General features: G+C 35.3%; 1 protein-coding gene across 7 annotated transcripts in view; it reads right to left on the bottom strand.

The window, feature by feature from the left end:
* Positions 1-153: 153 nt before the first annotated feature.
* The window catches only part of Stim (Stromal interaction molecule), a 37,815-nt gene continuing 12,536 nt past the window's right edge, over positions 154-25,432 (bottom strand). For 2 of the 7 annotated variants that reach the window (XM_053760252.1, XM_053760256.1), the window contains 14 exons: positions 22,203-22,333; positions 21,241-21,360; positions 20,728-20,840; positions 20,263-20,378; positions 13,685-13,881; positions 13,160-13,279; positions 11,706-11,873; positions 11,387-11,521; positions 10,671-10,794; positions 10,359-10,418; positions 5,140-5,233; positions 4,511-4,699; positions 3,888-4,141; positions 154-3,419 (listed from right to left, as the gene is read on the bottom strand). In XM_053760252.1, coding sequence (XP_053616227.1) covers positions 3,265-3,419; positions 3,888-4,141; positions 4,511-4,699; positions 5,140-5,233; positions 10,359-10,418; positions 10,671-10,794; positions 11,387-11,521; positions 11,706-11,873; positions 13,160-13,279; positions 13,685-13,881; positions 20,263-20,378; positions 20,728-20,840; positions 21,241-21,360; positions 22,203-22,333 — 1,976 coding nt within the window. In that variant the 3' untranslated portion in view covers positions 154-3,264. The remainder of the gene's footprint in view (positions 3,420-3,887; positions 4,142-4,510; positions 4,700-5,139; positions 5,234-10,358; positions 10,419-10,670; positions 10,795-11,386; positions 11,522-11,705; positions 11,874-13,159; positions 13,280-13,684; positions 13,882-20,262; positions 20,379-20,727; positions 20,841-21,240; positions 21,361-22,202; positions 22,334-25,432) is intronic. The other 5 variants (XM_053760253.1, XM_053760258.1, XM_053760255.2 and 2 more) reach the window with 3 other exon arrangements.

The following is a 25,432-nucleotide window of genomic DNA, read 5'->3' as shown; positions in this document are numbered from 1 at the left end:
CAATCTTCTAAACTACATAATTTATTATTATTTATTTAAACTCGTGATAATATATTTGATCAATTTTTTTAGATTTTGCTAGTAAACAAGAAATTGGTACAAATGTTATGGTGGCGCTAGTGTGCAGTTGTTATGTAGTAACAAAAAAACCTCTTCGTAAGATCAATTTATTAACTTTCAAAAGATGTAACAATATATTTAGGTATCACGTTTTGTCTTTTGCACAGGTCAGATCTGGGGTCTCCGAAACATATGTACATCGTGAATTAGGTCTACTAAAATATACACATCTACTTCATTGTGATATCTACATGGAAGCGTTCAAATCCTTTACTTGTATCGTTCGCACGGGCGCGTTTTCGTCGCGCGTTATATATCCATGGAAATAATTTGTGTTCACATGGGTATTTAACGCGATTATTATTCATTCCGATATGAACGGTGTACATTAGTAAGTTGATGGTCGAATGATTTTTTCGCCCGTTCGAACGTGGATTAAAGTCTTAGAAGATAAAATAAATATGAAACTTTGACATTAACTACATTGTCACAAATTAGACCAGTTTCTTTCTAATCTGTCGCAATATATACTCTAAAAATATTGTGTGGTCTGAGGTCACTGCAATTTCACATTGTTGTAACTTCGCGTACACTTGCGTTCAAATTAGACCCTTGTGTAACGTATACAAAGGAGCGTTCCGACTGTTGCGGCCGCGTTATGATTACGATCCCGTCGATTTTCTTAAAGGAATCATTTCTAAATCAATCATTTATAAATTAATTTATTATTATATTTACAGACAAAAAACCTAATTCTTGTCTTAAAATTTGAAAAAATGTTATAGCAACGCAGCTGCAGCGGTCGAAATGCTCTGAGAACCACCCAAAGTTGACTATAGTCTGCACCACGACGGCTGACAAAACAAAGATATTAATAGCTCCCCATTTTGCCGCGGGACTTCTTCGTGGCGCGAATTCTAGCATTTTCGTTTATTGTCTATTAGGAAGCTACAGGAAGAAATTTTCATAACTCAGGCGAAAATCCTAATGTTAAATTAGGTTACCTGTTGGTTTCTTTTTATAATTACCGTTTATTTCCATATTATGGCATTACATTTGGAGGGGCATAGCGTTTTAAAAATCAATAATTAATCAAAACCTAGCGACCGGTCTAATACATTTTCATATCAAAATCTACATTTTGTACTCCTAAATTAATTTATACACTTCATTTAATGTAAGTACGAAATTCTTAAACTTCATAACATTGTATTTTTTTTGTGTGGATGTACTATATTATCTGAAAAACTAAAACAATGCGACCAAACTATTACTTTACACAAATATGGCAGCGTAACAATGATCAATTTTCTAAAACGATTTTATCTACAGCGATATTCATAAAAAAATTGAGCCATGCATGGTTTTCAGTCTGAATTGTCTATTTAGCACCAAATTTGCCTAAAATTAATCATACAGCTAAAGGTATATCGCCACACAAACAACAGGGAATGACACGATATGATTTACAATGATAGATGAAAACGCACTTTCACTGATCCAAATAAGTACGTACTTATTCATAAAAAAATCTTACTTTAGTGGAAATGTGTTGTCTCTTTCTTGTGACGAATATAAAATAAGACAGGGACAAACACATCTTAATATTTTTATGAATCAAGTATGGGTTCAAACTAGTAGTTTTACAGTAAAATGGTCAAAACTACCTTATCTATTGAATCTCGTTTTTAGTATGCTGCCATCATAAGCAAGACAGCGTATCCAAATTTTATTCAAAATCCAAAATAAATATGCTGTGAGGCTTTTCCATATAGAACATGTAAAAAAATCGATAAAAAAAATGGATGCGCTCTTGCTTATGACGTCAGTATGAATATCAATATCTATGAGTAAAGGAATGTCAATAATGCCAAATAGCATTTCGGGACCACTTCATTTAAGTACAAATACACACACATACAATGAAATTGTCGCGAAATGCAGAATATTGACAAGTCCTCTGCATAGTACTTAATGAAATACTGTGGTGTATGTCTTGTCTATCAATAAAATATCTGTCTATCAATGAATTCTGTATTAATATTATTTTTCATAATTTAATTTGACGTTTATAATTGCCCATTTTAAGGATAATAAAACGGGGAATGTATTCAAATTGCTATTAGATGAAATAATCTGAATCACAACAAGAACAACTAAACGACAAGTTTTGATAATGAAACATTTAAATCGATATAACCTTAAAACTCTGATAACATTGCAAATGATTGACCAAAAAAAGGTTATACGAATGTCAACAAGAGGTATTTTAACTTCTTTAGTATTTGAAAATGTCTGGCAGTTGATGTATAAAACTTCATCACAAAGATATGATTTAGTTAATAAAACAATCCAACAAATGACATTTACGTATCAAGACATTAACGTTATAATTGATCTGATTTCTTCAACAGGATATTGAAATGATATATTTTCGAACGTAAAATATACTGACGCAGATTTGATATAAAAACGTAATTTTTCAACATATATGTTTACTGACGTATAAAAATAAATCAGTGAAAAACACGCAGTCTTTCGGTCAATAAATAAAACATTTAAAAAAAACAACTAATATTAAATAAATAAAAATAGACAAAAAAGGGTGAAAAAAATATGGACATGGCATCACTAATATTTTTAAAAATCACTTATATAATCCACCACAAGGCTGGAAAAGGTAACGACAATAAAAACAATGGCCAATCAAACTGAAACATGTTATCAATAGTCATGACTTTTCAACGTTACAAAACAGATACGTACACTGGTATTTTTAATTAGCTGGGATAAATAATTCATTCCATAAAAACGTCAACCCACATTTTAATATTTTTATCACACAAAGTCATGACTAAATCGGTTTTTATATTATCATATGCTAATTAATGTCGATAGACTCAGTTATCGACATCGACATATTGATAGTTATAGATATCTAAAAGTGAATCATACACACGATAAATGTATCGTATCAATACATTTTGAAAACATCCGACCACAAAAACTGCCGGCGTAACGCGATTTTTCAATACCTCTGAGACATTAAATATAGAACCTTAGTGTTAAGGTTCAGTCTTGGTAAGCATGTTCTAATATATTAGACAGTTCTAGTGGTCGATTAATTTATTGCAGACAATCGAACATAATCACTGTAGCAGCTAGAATGCTGCTCGCGCGGGCAGCTAAGCTGTTGTCGCGTCGTCACGCGGGTGTCTTGGATTTTTTACCGAAAGGCAAGTGGATCCGTCGCTTTCGGGGTTTAGGAACGCCTTCGTCCTCCATTAGGGAGGAATCTGTCGATTCCTCTTCGGGAGGAGTGTTGCTTGAAGGCGTTGGTACTTCGTTGTACATTGCTCCTGGAATATGATAAATTTGTTTTGTTTGGCGTATAATTTTCACAAAGGTATTTTCATGAAAAAATTCAGTCGTATTGATTATATGAATTCGAAAATTTAGAAATCGGATGATAGTGAAGAGTGTGGTTGTCCATGAAATGTTTTCACACATCGTGAGAATTATGGAATTATGTGTCATGGGATTACATACGCACGCACTAATCATTTCCATCTAACATCCAACATTCATATCAATTTCTTTTATTTCTTAGCGAAAAATAAAAAATAAATATTTTGACAAATTATGCTACTTAAGAGGGTTTTATTACAGTTTTCCATCACACAATGGAGTCACAATGAACTAATACTACAGAATTAATTTATTTTGTGTAGCATAATTTGTCAAAATCATTGTTTATTTTTCGATAAGCTAAAAATGTGACTGTGCCACCAGTATGTTACATTAATGTATAAAGTCGCTCCAGTCACCTTCAGCCACCGTCTTCTGCTTGAGGAAGGGATGGCGAGGCGACGGCCGGGGCTCGTCCTGGGCCACGAGGTCTGAGCTGCGCGAGCGCGCGATGGCGGCCAGCGGGCGTCGCGGCGGCGGCTGCGGCGGCTGCGGAGGCTGCGGCTGCGGCGCGCATGCGCTGCGCACGGACGCGCGCAGCTGCGGCTGCGACTGGGAGTGCGCGCCGCGGCTCAGCTCCGCGCGGGATAAGTCTTCGCCGGTCCAGTTCACACTAAAATAGTGATATAACCTTAGTTTATCTTTTAAACATTCTATATAAACGCTACTACTTTCTGACAGACACGTTGCCTGAAATTATTTGCCAGTTTTCTTATCCAACACAATAAGATTAGCTATCAGATACTTTATCAGTAAGCGGTGAAAAAGTCACTGAGTCTCACATTTGTTCCTCTGTTATTTCATGTTTTTATAAGCTTTTATTTAATTTGCAATGTAACATGTCTCTAATTTGTCGTCATTCGCTTGAACTGAAATTTTGCCACCTAAATAAAATGCTTGTTGGAAATTGATTCATGTATTATACTAATATTAAAAAAAAAAACTTAAAACGACAATGGATCATTGATCAAGTTTGACTCACTTGTCCCCTCCCAACACGAAGTGCACCTGGTCCCGCCTCCTGTCGTCGACGGGACTCTTCCGGAGCTCATTGAAGCGGCTCACTCTCAGCTCCTCAGTGGAGAGCTTCTTCTCGTCAGGCCGCAAGCTTCGCTCCCGCGCCTCTTGCGCCAGTCGCTCTTCAAGCTGCATCCTGAAAGATATTCTAAGGCTACGGATTGGGTTTTTTAATTTTAATTAGTATTTTTTAATAATATTAAAAATTTGTAGAAAATGCCACTCGTAATTGATTGTACCCAGCTATTCTCTATTTCCATGAATTCTAGCTCATTTATATGTACTTCTAGTTTCAAGTGTATAATTGAATATTTTGTTGTGGTATTGTATTGAAATGAGTTTTTAGCAAGATTCATACCATTTAGTAATAAAAAACCTTGACAGCTGATAGGAGCGCTCACAGCATACCCAAAAATGACGACATCAGGGAGGTAAAATCACAGCCGAATCTTGAAAATTTTAAGATTTATTTTTCCCAGCTTCGGAACGTCACAGCCGAGTATAGAGCTGGCAACACTCAAGGATGAAAGAAAATCAGAGTGTGACAATGATTATTTCCCTTTTAAACTTCCAAGCCATTGCAAATCTATTTACCTGGCTTCAGCCAGTCTCAGATCTAGGGGGTAGTGGGGGGCGTCAGGCTCCTCGCTTCCTGAGGAGTCTTCCCGCCATCCGAAATTATCGGCCACTGGAAGACCAAAACAACAAAATTATAGACAAAATTTATATTACCTATACATACAGAGTTTTGTTTTACTTAGATTTCGATGATGCAGCTGAGTTTGTTTCTAAAAAAATTATATCAAAAATAATATTTTTTATACGTGTACAAATTCGCTGATCAGCTTTCTGGACATGTGTTAAAAATACCCTAATTAATAAAAGTAAATTGTATTGATAACGTTACTTATACATAATTACACAATTTGTAAAGCAAAAAATTGATTTATTTGAAAATATAAATTAAAGTATATAGAAAATATCAAAATCTTTTTGTGAAAGTTTCTACCACGAACATTTTGGTTCCTATTCCTACTTTTGAGGTCCATATAATTGAACACGAAATATGTTTGTGTAATATTTTTTTATGTACAAAATATTTACCAAAAAGCATGTATGAAATAATATGGAAACTCAAGCAATCAATATGGAACAAGCATGTCTAACTCAAAATTGTCTTACCTGCAGCGTGCTAACTTTCAAATAACAACTAGGTCACAAAAAATAACACCGAAAGCACATCTAATCTATGGTCATAGAACATAGGATAGGCGGGGTTCTCAAACGCGTATACAAAAAAAGCCTTAACTATTAAATTCAGTCGAAAATTTATATTTTTATGACTATATTTTTTACCTACATATGCTGCCAATTTGTAGGCCATTTTACTATGATTTTGATTTTTTTATGGACACACCGATTTTTTTTTATTTGCTTTATATATTTTTTAATTTGTTATACTTACGTAAATTAATTTACGTAACTATTTAGTCGTAAAATTATATCAATGTGATTCATTTATTTCATGGCGTCTATGCCTGTTGTATACGCGTTTGATTTATGGTGGCAAAATAAATAAAACAATATCACAATCGTCAAAAGCTTTCAAACGTGCAAAGGAAAATTTTAGAAACTGTTTTAGAATTTTAATTTTACATATTTGACATTACAAACGGAAGCTTCCATTTCAAGTATACATATGAATTGAGAAATATAACACGAATAACTTCAGATTTTTAACACAAAAATTAAACTAAACTATTATATTTATTAATTTGTTATAGAAAGCCAATGTTTGTAAGTTGGCGTGAAAGATGAACAGACCAAGGAATGAATTCTATTACGTGCAGTTACATAGCGATTAATTTGTGCAAATTAAGATATGTGAGAAATGGTTATTCACTACGACTACATAAGAATAACTCTAGGAAGAGCTAGACTAATTCGTTATATTTTTCAACTTGCCTTGCATTTAGATGCTTTTTGTTAAAATTCTTGATCGATTAATAAAAAGCCAATACATATCTAACTGCCAACACCCAAAAGTGAACAATATAAATGTGATAAAGTGCTACCAACGTATTTAACTCAACGAAAATGCAATGGAATTTTCCTAGATTTTTAAATACACTAACATTATAAATGCGAAAGTTTGTGAGGATATTTGTATGTTTGTTTGTTACTCTTTCACGCAAAATGTACTGGACGAATTGTTATGAAATTTTAGTATACGGTCGCCTGGTATATAGCCTGGAATAACACATAGGCACCTTTTATTCCGAAATTCCCACGGCAGCGAAGCCCCGGGACGAAGCTAGTATAATATAATTTGCAACTAAACAATATGTGTAGGTACATGCAATTTAAAAGAAAAACCCACACCAGATGGAAATCGACAATTACTAAAAAAAAGGTTAATTCAACATCTGAACAAACATCTTAATTATTCAGAAGACAATACTCAAGTACAGTGGCGATCATCCAAGCATCACTTTTTCTGGGAGTGAGTCCTTTGCTAGCAAAAATCTATATCGGCATTGTCGGCTCTATCACATTTATTATTCAGCTACCAATGACACTACTTTACTGAGTACTTTCGTTACATCTGTTTTCGAAAAGAACTTTAAAATTCGAATTTTTATGACTGTCATAATTATTCAAATTACCCGATCGGTTATTATATTTGGTCACTACAGACGAAAATGAACTTAAGGACAATAATGCTTGCAAGATTGCGACGTACATCAAATTTATGCCATACTAAATTTCCCACTATACTATATTTCTAGAACTATTAAAAAAATCTTTTGTAATTTCATACATGCTTTTGGTTTCAGGACACACTTAAAGATACATAACAAAAATAGATTCTGATGACTTGTTGTAATGTTGACAAACTATCGGTATCGATAGATTTATAGCGATAAAATCGAACAGCACAATGCTATTTATAGCGGGACTATTACTGTAACTTATATAGTACTGGCATCCGAAATAGCATTCAGCTGCTGCAAGCTGTCGATACTATCGATATAGAATAGCTCAGCACTAGCTTGCCGACTTGTGACAAAGCAAATGTATGTTCTGAATTACGTAAAAAATTGACGAGTTTTTGATGATTTGTATAAAAAATGCCTGAAAGCTTCCTACCGATTGTGATGGCTGCAACTTTCCACAGACATTTATTTAATAAACAAAGTACACTTAAATGCTACGAAATAAATAACTACAAAAGACTTATTTAGTACTTTCAGAATAGAATCAGATCCGAACCAGGAACTATTGCAAAAGCATTCAAAAAAGAAAAAAAATTAAGTACGAATGTTAGAAATTCAGATTTGAGCACTATAAAAGTTGAAGTTTATTATTTATTAATAGATAAATTTTATAATACACTATTTACTTTCAATTAGATGATATTTTTTTAATAAAAAATCTTATTTTATAATACCGTTAAATTTACATTTTTAATGGCAAAACCATAAACCTGAGTATAATAGTCAAAATAGTGGTAAAACGACCGCTTATTCAACAGATATTTTAAGAAAAGACGTCCTTGTAGCGTTGACAGAGAAAACTAGACTTCGTCAAATCTTTCTTTTTACTCATACAAAAAAGGCGTACCTATTAAAAACGGGACAGAGTACTAATGTCTTTTGTCACTCTTATCGCCGGGAAGTACTTCGGAAATGTACTCTCATACATAATTGTTTGTTTTTCTTAATAAAAAAAATATTAAAAAGTACATTTTATTGTAGAAGAATCTAGCTGCCTTCCACATTGCGAAACAGGCTAACATTTCATTTTATAGATGCTTACAGCGTTATTCATAAATAGTTGATGAACATGAACATTTTAATCAAAATATCCCGTCCCTATTTTATTGTCCGATAACAAAAGATAAATACAAAATATATGAAGTCACCCATGTTCGTTAACGTTTTATTTAATTTACTTAACATTCCGATTAAAATTACGATAATAACAGACTTACATTTTATATTAAATCACGCAAAAAATATATAGAAGTATTTTATAAACGACATAATTTTTCTGTTATTTTGTGTTTTGTAAAATCAAATATTAGTTTATAAGATAAAATAGCTTATCAGATTAACCTAAATAAAGAAAAAAATATTTTCTATTAAATCCGTTCCGATACGATTACGATTTAAGTTTTACTATAGTTCACTTTAAAATTTTGAATATTAAATTAAAAATTAATTAATATTCAAAGTTTAATTATAGTTGAAGTACTAATAGCGCAATTAGATGAGTTACATTGGCACTATAATTATTTTACACATAGAAACATACATACACATTACAAATTGAAGGTAACTGTATATAATAATAGACATGTGATCCATTTGATCAGAATACTATCTAAAAATAAAAATCAGGGATATTTACAAAATTTTCCATTAATCAATACATTAAAGTTTTATCCGAATAACTTAGAATGGCTGTTCGCAGTCAAGTCCAGAGCTGCCATCTTAAACGATTCGGATTATACTCTGGTCGTTTAATATGAAGACGATTTTTTATGAACGACTTACCTACATGTTAGCTTACAGTTTAAATTTTGTATTATATTGAGAAAGTTGTTCAAAAGATGAATAGAAAAAAATACCAGGATATTAAAATGATAAACTAAGACTATGCAATTTTCAAACCTAGCGTGTTTAAAAAAGACAGTAGGCATAGGCAAACGGGAATAATAAAATACGGAAATGCATGCAATACAAGCTACTATTTACATTGAAGCATGCGTTATTCTCAATATATTACAAAACATGTACTACCACGAAGAATCATATTTTATGTGTGCGTAGTGCGACTTTGTTATCTCACCATCGAGTCGATTGGCAGTGAGACGCAGGATACCAATCACATTGCGCTCCACTGCGATGCAACGACAACTAAACCGCAGTGTGATTGGTTCGCTGCGTCTCACTTTGAATCGACTCGATTGTGAGAAGTGAAGTGCAAACTCGTACTTCGCCCTCTTATTGGAAGACATTGTGATATACTTTTAAAAATTAATCGCGGTAATGATAAATTAGTACCTATTAACACACAAAACTTTAGTAGTTTTATATATAATTTCTCTAGAAAGAGTAGAAAGCCGATTTTTAACGAATTACATTTTTTCGCCATTGCAATACCAAATGGTCAAGATTGGCTGAAAAACACCCAGTGGCTGGCAACCAAGAGGACATAGGGTCCTTATTTATTTACTACTATTTTTAGACAGATTGTATGTATTCAGGTAGGTATGCGTTCTTGTAGGTTTTAATTACATACGGGATTTTGTTGAGTCCAACATTAATATTTAGGCAACTGAAATATCTATATTTAATTAAGATAAAGTAAATTATGTTAAAATAATCTGCTTCGATTAAAGGCAAAGGTGTGGACGATGCGGTTACAATTGACAATAATACTATAATAATTTCAGCTACCTAATTAGGAATCACAAACCATTCACAGTAGCTAAACCTGACAGATCAAAAATAATTAAATTTGATTTTATTATTGTAAAAATAGGATCGCCATTCACTTTTTGGTGTCATATGAACTATGTATTGTCGGATTTGAGTAAGATTATGACAAGTTTCTCACACTCAACAAGTGAGAAACCTATTCGTCATCGACATAGTACAAATCCCGGTTCAGTCATAGATTTAACTACATTCTTGATAGGTTTCTCACTTGTCGAGTGTGAGAAACCTATCAAGAATATAGTGAAAACTGTGAATGAGTGGCCGGCAGTCAGTCCAGTCAGTCGGCGTGCGCATGCGCGAGCTTACCCGAGCACAGCGACGCGTCGTCGCCCGCGCTGAGGTCGTCCTGCGAGCTGCTCACGCGCGCTGCAATGTTACACACTATTACTATGTCATGTCTGCGACCGAATAAAAAATTTTCGTGCTAAGTCCCGCTAATATCATTGTAGTTATGGGTTCAAAGTGCGAAAGTTTAAGACTGACTATTTACTGAATAAAAAAATGACATTTGGATGATTTCCTGCGGGTCTATCAATTAAATTTACATATATATAATTGAAAGGAATAATTAAAATAAATGGAATTACTCTTATGTAGGGAACAAACTAGATCTCTCACCTCTGGCCCCGGGTCTTCCATTAGCATTCCTGTAGAGAGTACTCTCCAGGAACTGCAGGCCGTTGTTGTTGATTATATTGAAACCGCACAGACGCTCGATCTGCTTCCATCTGTGCATGCGCTCCTGAAGTACATAATGATTAATGTATTTGACTACATTCACTTACAGTGTGAGGTATCACCCTACAATTGGACCACTACATATCCTCCTATGGATGTTATATGAGGCGACTAATGCACATATCATCTTGACGACTAAAAGGCAACGATAGCATTCCAAAAGAGGGTTGACGTCAGGCAGGCGGCGGCTTGTAAAATCATAGCCGAACCTTTTCCGACATTGATGTACACTCGTGATGATATATACTTATAACCGATATAATAAAGTGAGAAAATTATAACAAAGTTCTCTCTCTCATTTGAGTCCAGGATTCGCTTTCCTACTTTTCGACTCTATTTCGCACCAACGTCAGCATCTAGTTGTCAGACCATTTGCCAGCATTTCTTGGGTTTGCCCCTTCGACCAAAGCCAGGCGGGAGCAGCATAGAGACATTTGTTCTCTACGTAATTTGCCGGTCTATGCCAGACGTGGCCGTACGAACTCAAGCGGTATTCCTGGAGTTTATCTGCTATTATGACACAGACGTGAAGACTGGCGCGAATGCTTCTATTAACAAGTTGTCTATGAGTGGTTATTCTTACAATGTCAACTCACCTGTAGCTCCTGAGTAACTTCATTGAGCGCAGTTCTGGCCTCAACTATGGAGCGGTCAACGTCATCTATTGACTTGCCGTGTGTTGAAACAAACGCGCCGACCAAACTCGAACGCTTCTTGCGGAGTTTCTCGCACTGAAATTGATTTTTAGTTTTAGTTTTCCGAAATCGACAGAATTATGTAGATAAAAATCTGTGAAAATATGTGACAATAAGTGTTAACTGGTGTGATTTTCTTCAGACAGGTTTCTCGCAGGGTTATGATTCATAGTTATTGCAAATGCTAAACGAAAACCGGTCCTTCGAGCTGGATACTCACAGCTTCTCTCGCTTGCTGCAGCTGCATGTCCGCCTGCTGCTTCTTCCTCAAATAGGATCTGTTCTCCACTTCGTGAGTCAACTGCAGCCACTGCTGGAGTCCGGGGGGCGGAGCCCAACACCTGTCTTCCAGCTCGCCTTCCGCGCGTCTTAGTTCTGCGCGTAACATCTGGAAATTATTATGAAACTTGTAATATACAAATACGCTGTGGCATCTGGTTCTTCCCTAGAATAGCTACCCACACCATATCTTCACGTGCATGATGAGGCGAGTATGGGATACATAGCCTAGGAAGCTAATAGGTAACAATAGCATTCCCAAAGAGGGTTGTAAAATCAAAACGGAATCATCAAAATTTATTAGGTCTTACGCCGAACCCGAGTTTTGCCCTCCGGGGGCATAATGCATTCATTTTTTACAAACTCTCTTTCTCTCCCATTCATGTTCCATGCTGTGACGCCGCAAAGTCACAAAACACAAAACCCAGTCATTAAATCACAAAGAAATCGTCAAAATTTAAAGGTTAGTTTATACGTGAACACTGCGCTTTGGTTGTTACCTGTCTCTCTTCCTACGCGCATAAAAGTGATGGTTATACACAATTCGACGAATATCAGACATGTTTGTCATATGTTTATTCATTTGATTAGTGTCTGTTAGCAGGGTTACACTACTTCCTTATCTGTCACCAGAACTCCGAACCCAAGCATATTATTTAACAGAACTACAATGTGACAAAATTCACTGTCTTTAACCGTGCCGTTTCCAATAACCTACACTTTTCCGTCATCGTCATCTCTTTCTCTGTTTGTAAAAGTCAATCAAGGTAAAGTCAAACTGGGGATTATTTTCATAAGTGAAAGGCTAGCAACAAATCGCTATTAAATCTCAATTCCATCAATAATCCCACCATACAGCTAAACGAGGCCTCTAAGTTTCGCAACTCTTTGCTCTGTCTAGCCCGTAGTGGTTAAAGACGAGATACTGTGTGTGAATATTTCACACAAAACATATTATAACGTAAATTTTAAAGCTATACTAATACAACACGGAATTCCTTTTAAAATTTGAATCATATAAAAGGGTCGCCTTGCAATTATTGTACATAATAATATTACTATTTACATGTATTTTATTTATTGTTTTATGTTATCTGAATACAACAAAGAAATCTGTATTTACTCGACAATTAAACGTAACGGTGACCGGACGTAGAAAACAAAAGCACATGATAATAAAGACATTGACCCGAGAAAACGAATTTCGATTCTGATTCAGTAGTCCAGAGAAATATTTCACACGATAAGATAAATATTACGAGTAACATTGTGATTGCGATACCAAAATAAGAAGAACCTTTCGTTCGCCCCGTAATATCCATTTCTCATCCCACCTCTCACTTTATCTTTTCTCCACCTTTTGATGCAATATATTTTGTAAAAAAAGCAGTTTACCTCTATTTCAGCTTTGAGCTGTGACACCTCTAAGTCAGATGATGCAGAGTTCAACAGCGGCGTGTCGCCAGCTTCTCTTAATTTCTTCTCCAAATTCTTTTTCTCCGTTGTCGCACTTTCCTGTAAAGAATAAACAAGTAATAAATTATAACTACGAGATGAGCAACAACAAGATATTGCAAGGTTTGAATGCCATTTTTAAAAACATTAATTATTTGGGAAAATGGCATTTTTAATAGACAATTCTTTTTTATTGGGTTTCTCATCTGTACGTTGATATAATTATATAATTTTTGTTTCTCGTACCAATGTGCTACGAGAGCTGATAAGGAGTATGACCCACCACGTGGCTGCAATTCAGATTGGTGGCTTAATGTAACAACATCCTCATAAGTTTCTCATCTGTCCCATGTTTGTCTTGGTTTTGTTCAGCTCATACGTTTCTAGGTAAGATTGAGAAACGTATGAGCTGTTTTAACATTTTCTCATTTTCTGATCGTCTAACGATGAATGAGATTGCCTCACCTTTTCCAATCTCGCACTCTGCAGCTCTTTCTGCATATCGTCAAGCGCTATTTCCGCCTTCCTCAGCTGCTCCATGTCGCGCAACATCCGTTGCACCTGCGAGCGGCTGGCGCGGCCGGCACGCAGCGCCGCCCAGCCGCCGACGACGGCGCCGAGCAGGAGGGACGCGAGGAGCCAGTCTTTCCATCGGCTGCCTTCTGAAATTACGTGTGCATAGCGTTAACAACTCGCGCGTGCGCGATGTGAGACTTTTGACAGCCAACGGAGACGTTAATTTGAAAAAAAAAAAAAACATGTAAATTCACTTAACCCCCCGATGGCGCAGAATCAAGACAGTATAGATAAACAATTGTTGGACCGGTACATTTGCACCGGTTTGTAAGGTCAGAGAATAAAACATGTCCGTGTAGTAAACTATATGCCCGCCACGAAAAAAGTTCTTATAGTGGCCGACAACAACAACGTGGCCGACCTGTTATATTGACAGTTCAACAAATTGCTGCAGGACTTCTTACTTGGCAAAATATTCAATAAAATACTGGCTTACTTAATGTACCCAGATGGTAAGATATAAAGATTACTAAAAGTGTGTTTAGTTCAACTGGGCGTATAAGCTGAGGTAAACTAAACACACAAATTATACCTAAGTATATAATTTACAATTCCAAATCTCAAGACATGTATAGTTCGATTAAAATAGCTAGTAGAAAAGTCGGTTTTATTAATACGAAATCATAGACGAATAGTCAAGGACACCATCTCATCTTTACATCACTGATTTAATATGCGGGCATAAAATATGTTTTTTAAATAGAATAAAGTTTAGACGCTGCTAAAACTGGTACTAATGGGATATTCCAAATATTTTTTAAAATATAAAACATTCTATGTTATGGCGTATTTTTTATATCTGACACTCATATAGACTTATGTGCACATTATATGAACATGACTCAAGGCATAAACTGGTTAAAGTTTCAAAATCGGTCGATAAATTAGGAACGGTAGACGACGACGAACATTGTAAAAAAAACGAGTCACTTTTGTCGTTGGAATGATATCATAATTATATGCTTCTTTAAGGTTTTTATGTAAGAAATATACTTTGAACTTGGTATTTAACTGTGAGAAGTTAACGGTTATTAAAACTGCAATAAATCAGACAGTGACAGAACATAACAAACTTAACTAGCCAATCAAATGATTTACTATACTGGAAACTGGTAGACAATGCTTAGCATTAAATTTACTCTTTCCATATGTATCCCCTGTAAGTGCAATAAATATAAATAAATATGTTCATCTCAATCTAAAATTATTTTCATCTCATTTCATATCCCCCTGCTAGCCAAAGAGCTCTATTTTATGATAATACACCATAGCTTCATTTCATCTTAAACTTAGTACTTCATCCATTAAAAAAACATCACTTGATTCCCCTTTTCACGGTCACACAAGTGCACTTCACACAATTACCACTTATTACTCAATTACCATCATCACTCAGGTCCACATAGCGGCCACTATAAAGCAGATACACACAATACGAGGTTCCTATGGCCAGCCAGGTGTCGAACATTTATAATGTCACACATCACATTGCTTCGACGACATCGTCGATAGACAGAACCGTCGCTGCAAAACGCACGGTACGACTGAACCAAACCAAAACGTTGTTGTAGTGACGTAATCTTAGTGTTACCACGAATTTTGTGATCACAGGATTTTTAACATAAATTGGCAAATATTACGTGCAGTGGTTGATATGTTTGAAATAAATAATATATAAATTTTTAGTATGATTAATAAGTAGTCGTTTCGTCAAATGGCAGTCTGTAATGACTAAGTCAATTTTACTGATAATTTACTAAAATAAGCAGGAAACTATTTTCCTTATTAAAACATTGTAGGCGTAAGACCTATGAAATGATGTCATGTTTGGGTAAACCTAAAATGGCCATTATTTAAATAAACGGTGCCTTTAGGCTATTTCAAACATATTGAGTTTCATCATAAGTGTTTTTTTCTTCATTTTTTGATCTCTATGTGTGTCTCGGGGCGTTTTAAAACATACAAAAATCGAAAGATGTCTTAATTGTCAAAGGTTGTACCAAAATTATGTTATTATGGCGTGATATAGAATACAAAAAATCAAATATTCAATCGAATGAAGTTTTAGATTTTTATTCTTGTAATTGCCTATATTTCACTGCTTGGCGAAAGTCATATAAGATACCTGTCTCTTTTGTGAAAAATGTCTGTTTTTCTCGCCTTATCTCACTTCAGCAATAAAAGCATGGTTTCCTACTGAACCGCGGTTTAATAACACACTACAGGCAGTAATCACGCGCGACCTGTCATTATATTTCTGGTTTGTGCATCAACTTCAAATTATTTATACTAGCTTTTGCTCAAGGTTTGCCTCCCATAAATTTATCCTTCTTAAATTGGTATTTAAATTTTAAAATAATAAAGTTTAGGTAAAATTATTGCCAAGTTCAGGATAATGACATTTTCATGTTGGTCATTTTCCTTAACAATGCGTAACGTAAACGTTTATAACGATCTGTTAAGTACTATTTAAAAGGTTATAGCGTAATAATCATACATACATACTAATATCACGCTTTTAGCGATCATATTGAGAATTCTTCTTTCTTTATCAAATCAAATTATTTATTAAGCCTTTACAGGCACTTTTTCACGTTATATTCTCGAAGATCATATTTTAGAGTGTGTTATTGCTAACACTGGGTGTCAGATTTTATTCAAGTCGCCTAAAGGCATCCGACTTTTAACACTACCAACCGACATACATATAGTAAATATCTAGCAAGTAGTAGCATATACACTACTAAACTTAAATTGACAACAAGTGAACAGGTTTCCTCACGACGTTTTCCTTCACCGGAAGAAAGTGGTGGTCAATGAACACTACTATACATGAGTCAGGTTGGTATAAAAACTAATGTGGCACGAGCAGGATTGGAACCTCCGGTTTTCGGTGTGTATACGAGTACAGTCGGAGAGTGTCATAGGCTACTTTTTGGCGCGGGCTACACCTACCTAGTCCATACTTTATAATATTACTAGCTTTTGCCCACGGCTTCGCCCGCGTCAATTTCCAACGGGAACGGGTTTTCCTGGATGAAAGGTACCCTATATATCCTTCTCAGTACTTCAAACTCAATATATGCAAATTTTCAAGATTAGTTACAAAGTTAGGATATATGCAAAAAATTTTTTAACCTTTCACTATCACGCTGGTTCAATTTAGAATAGATATAGTTAATGACCCGGGATCAAAGACAAGCTACAGCGGACACTGCTGCGGGCAACATCTAATGTTACTTACATAATTCAGTATTACTGGTGATAAAGTACAACATTTTATGCTCAACGTGTGTTATTGAACTAGCAAGGTCAGACATAGTAAGTACAAGTCTACATAATATATATGTTATAACATCACATATTTATAATACATTGACATTGTATTATAAATATGTGATGTTCATCTATTGTATGAAATAGATTGATTGTACCTACTCATATATTATGTTGTAGTTTCGACAAAAAAATATGTAAATTTCCTTCCTGTAGATGAAGCGGTTTGTACCGATGGTGGTTCAATGGTTATGGTCGACTGTGGACCGAATGCCTTATGAGTTGGTATACTAATCGACTAATATATTGTAGTTTTCTTCAGCCACCACACGCTTCCTAATGATAATCATCGTGAGAAAATCTGCACTATAGTTTTTGATTCATCAGCTACACTGTAAAAAGGACTGAAGAAGGCACTCTATTAATATCGACAAAAAGTCGTGTGTGTTTCATTCCACATTGTTGCCACAACCTTAAGCATGAGGAATATGAAGATATCTTTTAGCAAACTGCAGGAAGCAGCTTCGCTCGCGTGATATTAAAAAAAATATCCACGACCTATGTCAAGGTCAAATTTAAGCAACCAGTTTAGCAAGAGGTTTTTTAGCACTCATTCAGTTGTTTTTCAAAATATTAAGCTCGGTCAGGCCAAATTTTATTGGAGCTACCAAAGGATCGTTGATATTATACAAAAAAAATGGAGGCAATGGCCAGCAGAGGGATCAAGCATCTCAGTCCACGTGCACCTAAATGGACCTTTGTCAGAGGTTTCATAATATACATATTATATTTATTAATACACATCCAAGTACATCACAAAATGTCTGTCCTATTACATGTTTTTATCCCCCACGGGGTAAACAAAGTCATGAGCCGCGGATCACTTCACAGGCGGTGGCCATATCCAGAGACCACCACCATTTCCACTTACGAATATTTGGAACATTTTGTAAATTTTTAGGGCAACACTACGAAGAGAAAATAATCATTGTAAATCCATACTAATATTAAAAATGTGAAATTGTGTCTGTTTGTCCTCTTTCACGTCAAAACGGACACAATACTGAATTAATATGATTTTTTATGTGGAGATTCTTCGAAAAGTGTTAGAGTGGCACAGGCTACTTTTTGCCGCGAACAGTACCACGGCTAGCGACAAAATAAAGGAAATAAGTTATTGGAGCTGAGAGTCAATTATGTAAACGGTCGGTTTTTGCGGCGACATCCCACACACAATCATAATAATTTTAGTTTTGACGAGTCATAGCCATTATAATAACATAAAACGATTCAAACTAGTACTGGCAGACATAATTTTTGCACTGTATTCTTTGTCGTTAACTTATACTTTTATAGTAAAATTCATTGATTATTCTTACATAGATTTTATGATGACCCAGAATATTATAAGATTTTGAATGATACCACAGTTTAATGATATTCAAACTGTTCTATGGCTTCGCTAAAGGCGAAAAAGCAAGACAGCGTTGATAATGCAGTCAGGGTTGTCACAAAATATGAAAGACATGAGTACACCATTTGTTCATATATTTTTTGTAATTTTGTGCAATTGAATTTTAAATAAAGACGTGATACCTAATTGTTTTGCCTAAAGTTACAGCCCTCGTTTCAGATCCCAACGTGTCGTTCGTGGAGACGTTTAAATTCAACTCTAGTTGAAGTTAGGTTAGGTCCCTAGTGATAACAATGTTCCAGTCCACAACTAAAGATAACATTGTGGCAATTATAATTATAATTTGTTGTAAACATCTATTGTAAGCTTTATCTGATACAATTAAGATCTATGGCGGTATTATTGAGAGCGACTGTGGTAATTGTTCATAATTGTTGCTACTGTATTTGAAAACTACTATACTACCACAGATGGGGCTATCCCGACAAAATATACGAAATATACGCGTTGTTTATTTGTAAATTCTTTATTGCACAAACAAAATACCAACTTTAAAAAAAGTAATAAAAAGAGACGCGTACAAATATCTCAGAAAGGGATAAGCACATTGCATGCTGTCATAAGTTTTTATTTTTTGGCACAAACAGTCACTATAAGAATCATTTTACGATAAAAATAACATGTTATATGGACAAAACATTGCCGAAAAACAAAACCTACGTATAGAGTGTTGACAACATAGATACTAGTAAATTAGTTGAAGAACAAGAAAAAACTTACTTCTATTTATAGTGTAGAAGTGACAGTTTTTTTTTTTTTTTCATTATTAATTTTACGTTTTAGGAAGTTTGTAGAATCATCGAAGGTGTAACATGTGCGAATGAGAAAAGAAGATGTTAGAGTGTGCCATAATCACAGCGTCTTAGTTAAATTATCAGATTTTAATTAGATTGCCAGATGTATAAATGTTTCAATTTTCTCAGTGTTACCTATTACTTTCTTATTAAATGTTATTGCTAACACTGATGTCGTATTCATACACGTCGCCTGAAGCCATATGACGTAACTTTTACAAATACCGCCATCTTGTGGCAGTAATAGCATACACACTGGTGTACTTACAGTCCGCAGATTTTCTCAGGAAGTCAGTGTCACTAAACGCCTACACTAGGATTTCAAAAGTGATTCACATATTCATCTCTTTGCTGGTTATATGTTCGTAGGCGCTATAATTTTTTCTAAACGATAGAAAGAAAATTATCGCACGAAGTACTCAGCACAGAATTAACAATACTCTCAGATGCCTAGACTCTCCCTCTTGTAAATAACACTATAGTACAATATTTGAGATTGTTAAAACGGAATAAAAAAAAATACTACAATAAGTTTTACTATTTACAAGATAGTTTCATCTGTTCTGTCTATAATCAAATCTTGCAAATTTCTGCAACTTTCGCTTGTCTTACAGAGTTGAAAATTTCCACGTGGCTTTAGTTTCCAAGACAATGCATATGTAATGTGTATAACAAGGATGACCTGATGGTGCATTTAGGATCGGCTCCCGACGGGGGAATTCCTCAACAGTTTACTGTACAGACATGATTCATTTATCATCTCTCTCGCGACAATTACATATATACAAAAGAGATCTCTACAAGCGATAAGTCCGTCGTTGTATAATTTAATATTATATGTGTCAATTATTTGTGTTCCTCTTTATCGCACAATAGTCATTACAATAAAAAATAATGCTATTAAATTGTACTAGAGGGCTTACCTTTAGGTGGCCCGAACAGGACTACGTCCATCGCTTTAAGGGCCAGCTTCTGCTTGTGAATAGGGTCCTTGATGCCCAACACATTGCTCAGGTACTGCATGTTGTTCACAGCCAATCTGTTCACACAATTCCTCATTGGTGAATTTTATCAATTCAGTCTGTATCTTCTAAAAAGAACTGCGGGCCTACCATCAACTTTTACCGAACGATTCCAATGCAACTCAGTTCAATTTAGGAACCTAAAATGAAACGCATTCACACTAAGTTAGTTAAATTAAGTCGATGGTACGAATTTGTGATGCAGATCAGTTTAAGTCGCAAAGTGGATCGCGTTAAGAGATGATGGTAAGCCCAAGTATTTAAACAGACTGAAGGACCTATAACTTCACAGATAATGCCAGATATAATAAATTTTTAACATCTACCATTAAATGATGACAATGACTAGTAGATAATGTGTCGAACCTGGGCAGAGTAGCTCCAGTGACCTTATGCTGCAGGAATAGAGTCTTGTACTGCGGGAGATCAACCGACTGCGACAGCCACTCGACCGTCTGCTCCACTGTCCAATTGTGAACCTTTAATAAAAAAAATTCTACTTTAGTAAGCCCTTCACATATTCTTCCATCTAGCAAAAATCTCAGTTGGATCAAAGTCAAATCATTTATTCAGAAATTAGATCTTCACAGGCACTTTTTCACATCAATTTTTATATTAAACAGTTGAGGAATTCATACTTTTCCTTCCAAACATTCATTGCAAGTTAATAAAAGCGTGTAATAAAGAGAATACTAATTCTACTAGCGGTTCGGTCCGGCTTCGCTCGGGTTAAACCATAATAAATTATACACTTAAAACTTCTTCAGGAATTAAGACTATTAAAAAACCAACATCAAAATTCGTTGCGTAGTTTAAAAAAATGCATATAGGGACAGACAGACAGCGGGAAACGACTTTGTTTTAAATTATGTAAGCTACCTCTGACCGAAGCCAAGCTTCCCAGAGCTCCTTGACGGAGATGTGCATGTCATCATTATGATGGAACGCCCGCTGCCTCTTCTCATAGCCGCTGTCGTACTGCAACTCCTCGCGGAGGAACTGAAACACAAGGTACATCATTACAGGTACATTTTGTATGCACAGATAAAACAGCATATGTGGCAATTTTGGAGAAGATTTTTTAATAAAATCTTAGGTTATTATAAGGCTTAAGGTTATATTGTCTTAGTATTCCTAGTCACGTTTAGAACATTATGCCCATGCTCCGCCGGCCTCTTAATAATAGAGTTTCGAATGAAACTCTGTAAAATGTACGAGTCATTATTCCAAGAGGCGGTAGGCGTTTCGTCCTATGAATTTTAAAATGAGAACACTTTAAAAAAACCTAAATATGTGTTCTGCTATTCGTCCTAATAATATTCTACTACAATATGGGGCCGTTTATAATATTGGGTTATTATATAAAATTATCAATACTTGATGTTTTTATCAAAATTAACTTTTACTTATTTATGTCATTATTAAGATTTAAGTATATATTCACATTTTAGCAAAGCCATAATCTTACGGCATTGCTGAAAATTGGAACCTTGAAATTCTCCGCTATTTTTATGTTGTGTCAGCGATTCGTCAGATTAATGGGTATTTTAGAATGTAATTACATAAACAATGCACGATTTCGCTTTCATTATATGTTTGTTTAACCGCAAATCCGTTTCTAGATCAAACAAATTGCTAATCGAACTCTAATTAGATCGGAAGCAGAGGGAGAAAATATTTTAAAATATATTCAAGAAAGTATTGACGGAAATGCTATGCGTGGACAAAAAGTAAAAAAAAAGTGATATTTAATGGACGTATGGGTCGTTTTTTAACTTACACAAATAAAACTGGCCAGTAACACACAATAAAAAATAAAAAAACTCCGAAAAGATACTAACATCATCGCTCTCGCTGAGGTCAACGTTGCCATTGGCGTCATCATCCAGCTGACCATGGAGCGCGGCTATGGCTTCCAACCCCGCGCGGTCCTGCAGGCACGCCGGATCGTTCTGGCACGCTTCCAGCAGAACTGGAAGAATAAAAAATAAAAATTCAAAAACAGATGTCATACACTTTTGTGTACAAACTTCCGTTCAAGAATAAAGATTCAAAATTAGAATTAAATGTCGTGGTGTCCACGACTTTCGCAGAAATGAACCTTTGACACACCATTGCGGATTCGTTTTTTTTTATATATTGATGATTTTGCTACGACATCTTGAATCTCTTAATTCCATTTATATTATTTCTCTGTTAAACCTTTTTGTACATCACGAAAGAGAAAGACGAATCTGAAGAAGGGACATTTATTTTCCCCTATTTGATCTCATCATCTTCATCAGGCATGCTTGACCCAATACGCGGCCTCAAAGCAGATAAATGGGATATTTGATCTAAAAACAGTCCCACACAATAATCTTTTATCCGATATATTTATAGATACATTATGCGTTTTCAGAGATAACTGTAAAAGGTAGAGTAAACAAGTCTGGTCTAATCTAGCAGGTTAATCTCGACTAAATCATAATAAAGCACTACAAACATTAATTCCCTGTTGGGGTTATCACTTATCAGACCCATTGAGAGTTCGCACGATATTATGACCATAGATTATGACTATATTGTCGTGACGCGACCGAGGATATGTTGCTGGTTTATGAGGTGATTGGGACCGAAAAAACACGGCCTACCGTCCCAATGACATAAGAACTTTTTGGAATTCGTCGAATGGAACCGCATTCTTATGAGAAGACATATTTACAGACATTTTATTACACATCCACACAGTCATTTTGTCCCACCACAATACATAACCCATTCCAAAATAAAATGTTATATTATATTCGGATTTTAACGATGCATTTAAATGGTATTGTGATGTTTATGCATGTCTCACATGCTTCTTAATTAATTATACTCAAGTTCTATTTTACATTTCATTATTATTTTAAAATTTTTACAACTTCATTCTTAATAAACCCATTCAGATACTGCGCTTGGGTCATTGGGACCGCGGTCCGACTATCTAGCGGTCCTAATCGCCTAACGACCCACGTTGCTGGGGAAATTTGCAATGACGTCATCTCACTGAGTCTAGCCTAAAAACATCTATCTTTCACATAGGGTAATTATTGTGAACAATAGGATTTAAGTTATGTTTGAATATCTTGTTGTAACTTATAACTCCTTTGTGAATGGTGCAATAAAGTGTTTATCTATCTATCTAAGTAGCACGTGCCGCACTATTTTATTTTTCCACACATTTCGGCACGAGTTACACCATATGTGGTCTGCATACCTGTTGTGTTAGCTATACACAAGCTGTTACCTTTCAAATATCACTAAAATACATTGGTTATGTGATTTCAGAATTTCAATTCCACCAACCTTCCCACCATCAGCTAAATATGGCCGTTTAGGTCTGTCTATAGCAAGGGATAGACCTGATATATGTATGTGATTTTAGAGATTTTAACATCACATAGCCAATACTTTACTATAGGTTATGGGGCTGTGAGTTTAACACCCAGACTACGTCTATTCCACGAGGGACGAAGACATGATAAACACATTTTTTTTCCTGTTTTAATCGATTTATAATTTCGCATTAAAACGGCAGTTGTGATCAATAAATAAGGATTTCACGACTAACGTAAATCATCATACAATAAAACGTCTGTCTGTATAAACGCAATAAGCTATATTTCTCATTCAATGATTGCTAATTGTTTCATTTCCTGTGGACATTATCACGCGATAATTATCGATTTGATTCCATAGTAGATAGATTGTGTAGTGGTTATTTATTAAGGCACTGACTGAATGCGGTAACTCTGAAATGAAAAAAAAATGTCGGACGATTCTGCTGTGAGATGAGCCGAAGACATAACCAAATGTCGCAGGGTACGTGGTTGAGAGAAGCACAAGGCTGGGATAGATGGTGGAACAGAGGTTTATGCTCAGCAGTGGCCGGAAAAAAGCTGAATTGATGTGGATTATGGATTCTGTAATAGACGCCCATTGTTTTGTACCTGAGCCTTGGTCTTCCTGACCCCTACTACTCGTCGTTTATCTCATTCAATGATAATCTATCCCGTCATAGGTCCTAACAATTTGCACGACCCTTACAGATCATTTGTATCTCTTCTTTTGCAATCATCATCACTAAAAAAGTGACAGAAAACAAAAATAATAACGTTGGGACAAGAGGGAAATATGAACTCGTTTTTATATAATAATAATAATTCTTTATTTCAGACACAAGATCCATATACAACAATACAGTGACAATAAAATCAATAAAATAAAAACATAGAACATTAAAAAAAAAAATTGAAATTATAAATTAAATACCTTCATAATAGGTATCAAGTTAAGAGTTTATGGGTTAACCTTACCCAACACCCATATCTTGAGGTCGTTATAAGTCTTTCTGCCTGCCAGATGATAGTATTTTTACACCGATCAATCCGGGTTATGAAGGACGCTATTCGTTTTCTCTGGATGGCATGAAAGGAGTCAACTCGGGCTTCTGTAAACATTTCTGAAGCGGTACAATAGCGCTTCAGGCATCAGTTGCCTGAACATATTATTATAAGCGACCCTGATGCCATCCAGTGATTTGACAGTGTAGTCGGTCCAGAGTTGACAAGTGTAAAAGTTCTGACATTAAGATCCAAATAGTGTAACTTTCACGTCAGGAGCAGACTGCGAATTTCCTGGCAATCCATAAAGCCCTACGCTGCCGCTCGATATCTGCGTCGTCCTTCAGAGTTGACGTCACGACGTGGCCAAGGTACTTGAATTTGTCAACGATTTTGATTAGTTGGCCGTTGAGACAAACCGCGGGAATATTATCCGGATCGTTTCCCGATCTCAACACCACCATGTCCACCATTATATAAGCCGTATTTGAATTGGTGTTTGTAGCTACAAATAAATATTCCATTTTATGCTATGCGCCTGCGCCACAAACTCGCAAAGGCTCCAATCAATTTATTATCATGTCGGCGTTAATTTCCAAAATGGTTTTCGTGTGGTTCAAACAATCGCCTCTTGTTATGCATCCTCGTTATAATAACATTTCCCATTAACCCAGATATAACTAGTATCAATTTGGACATTTTTG

Source organism: Plodia interpunctella, chromosome 20 (genome assembly GCF_027563975.2).
Source record: "Plodia interpunctella isolate USDA-ARS_2022_Savannah chromosome 20, ilPloInte3.2, whole genome shotgun sequence".
Lineage (NCBI taxonomy): Eukaryota > Metazoa > Arthropoda > Insecta > Lepidoptera > Pyralidae > Plodia > Plodia interpunctella.
This window is presented reverse-complemented; position numbering and strand designations above follow the sequence as displayed.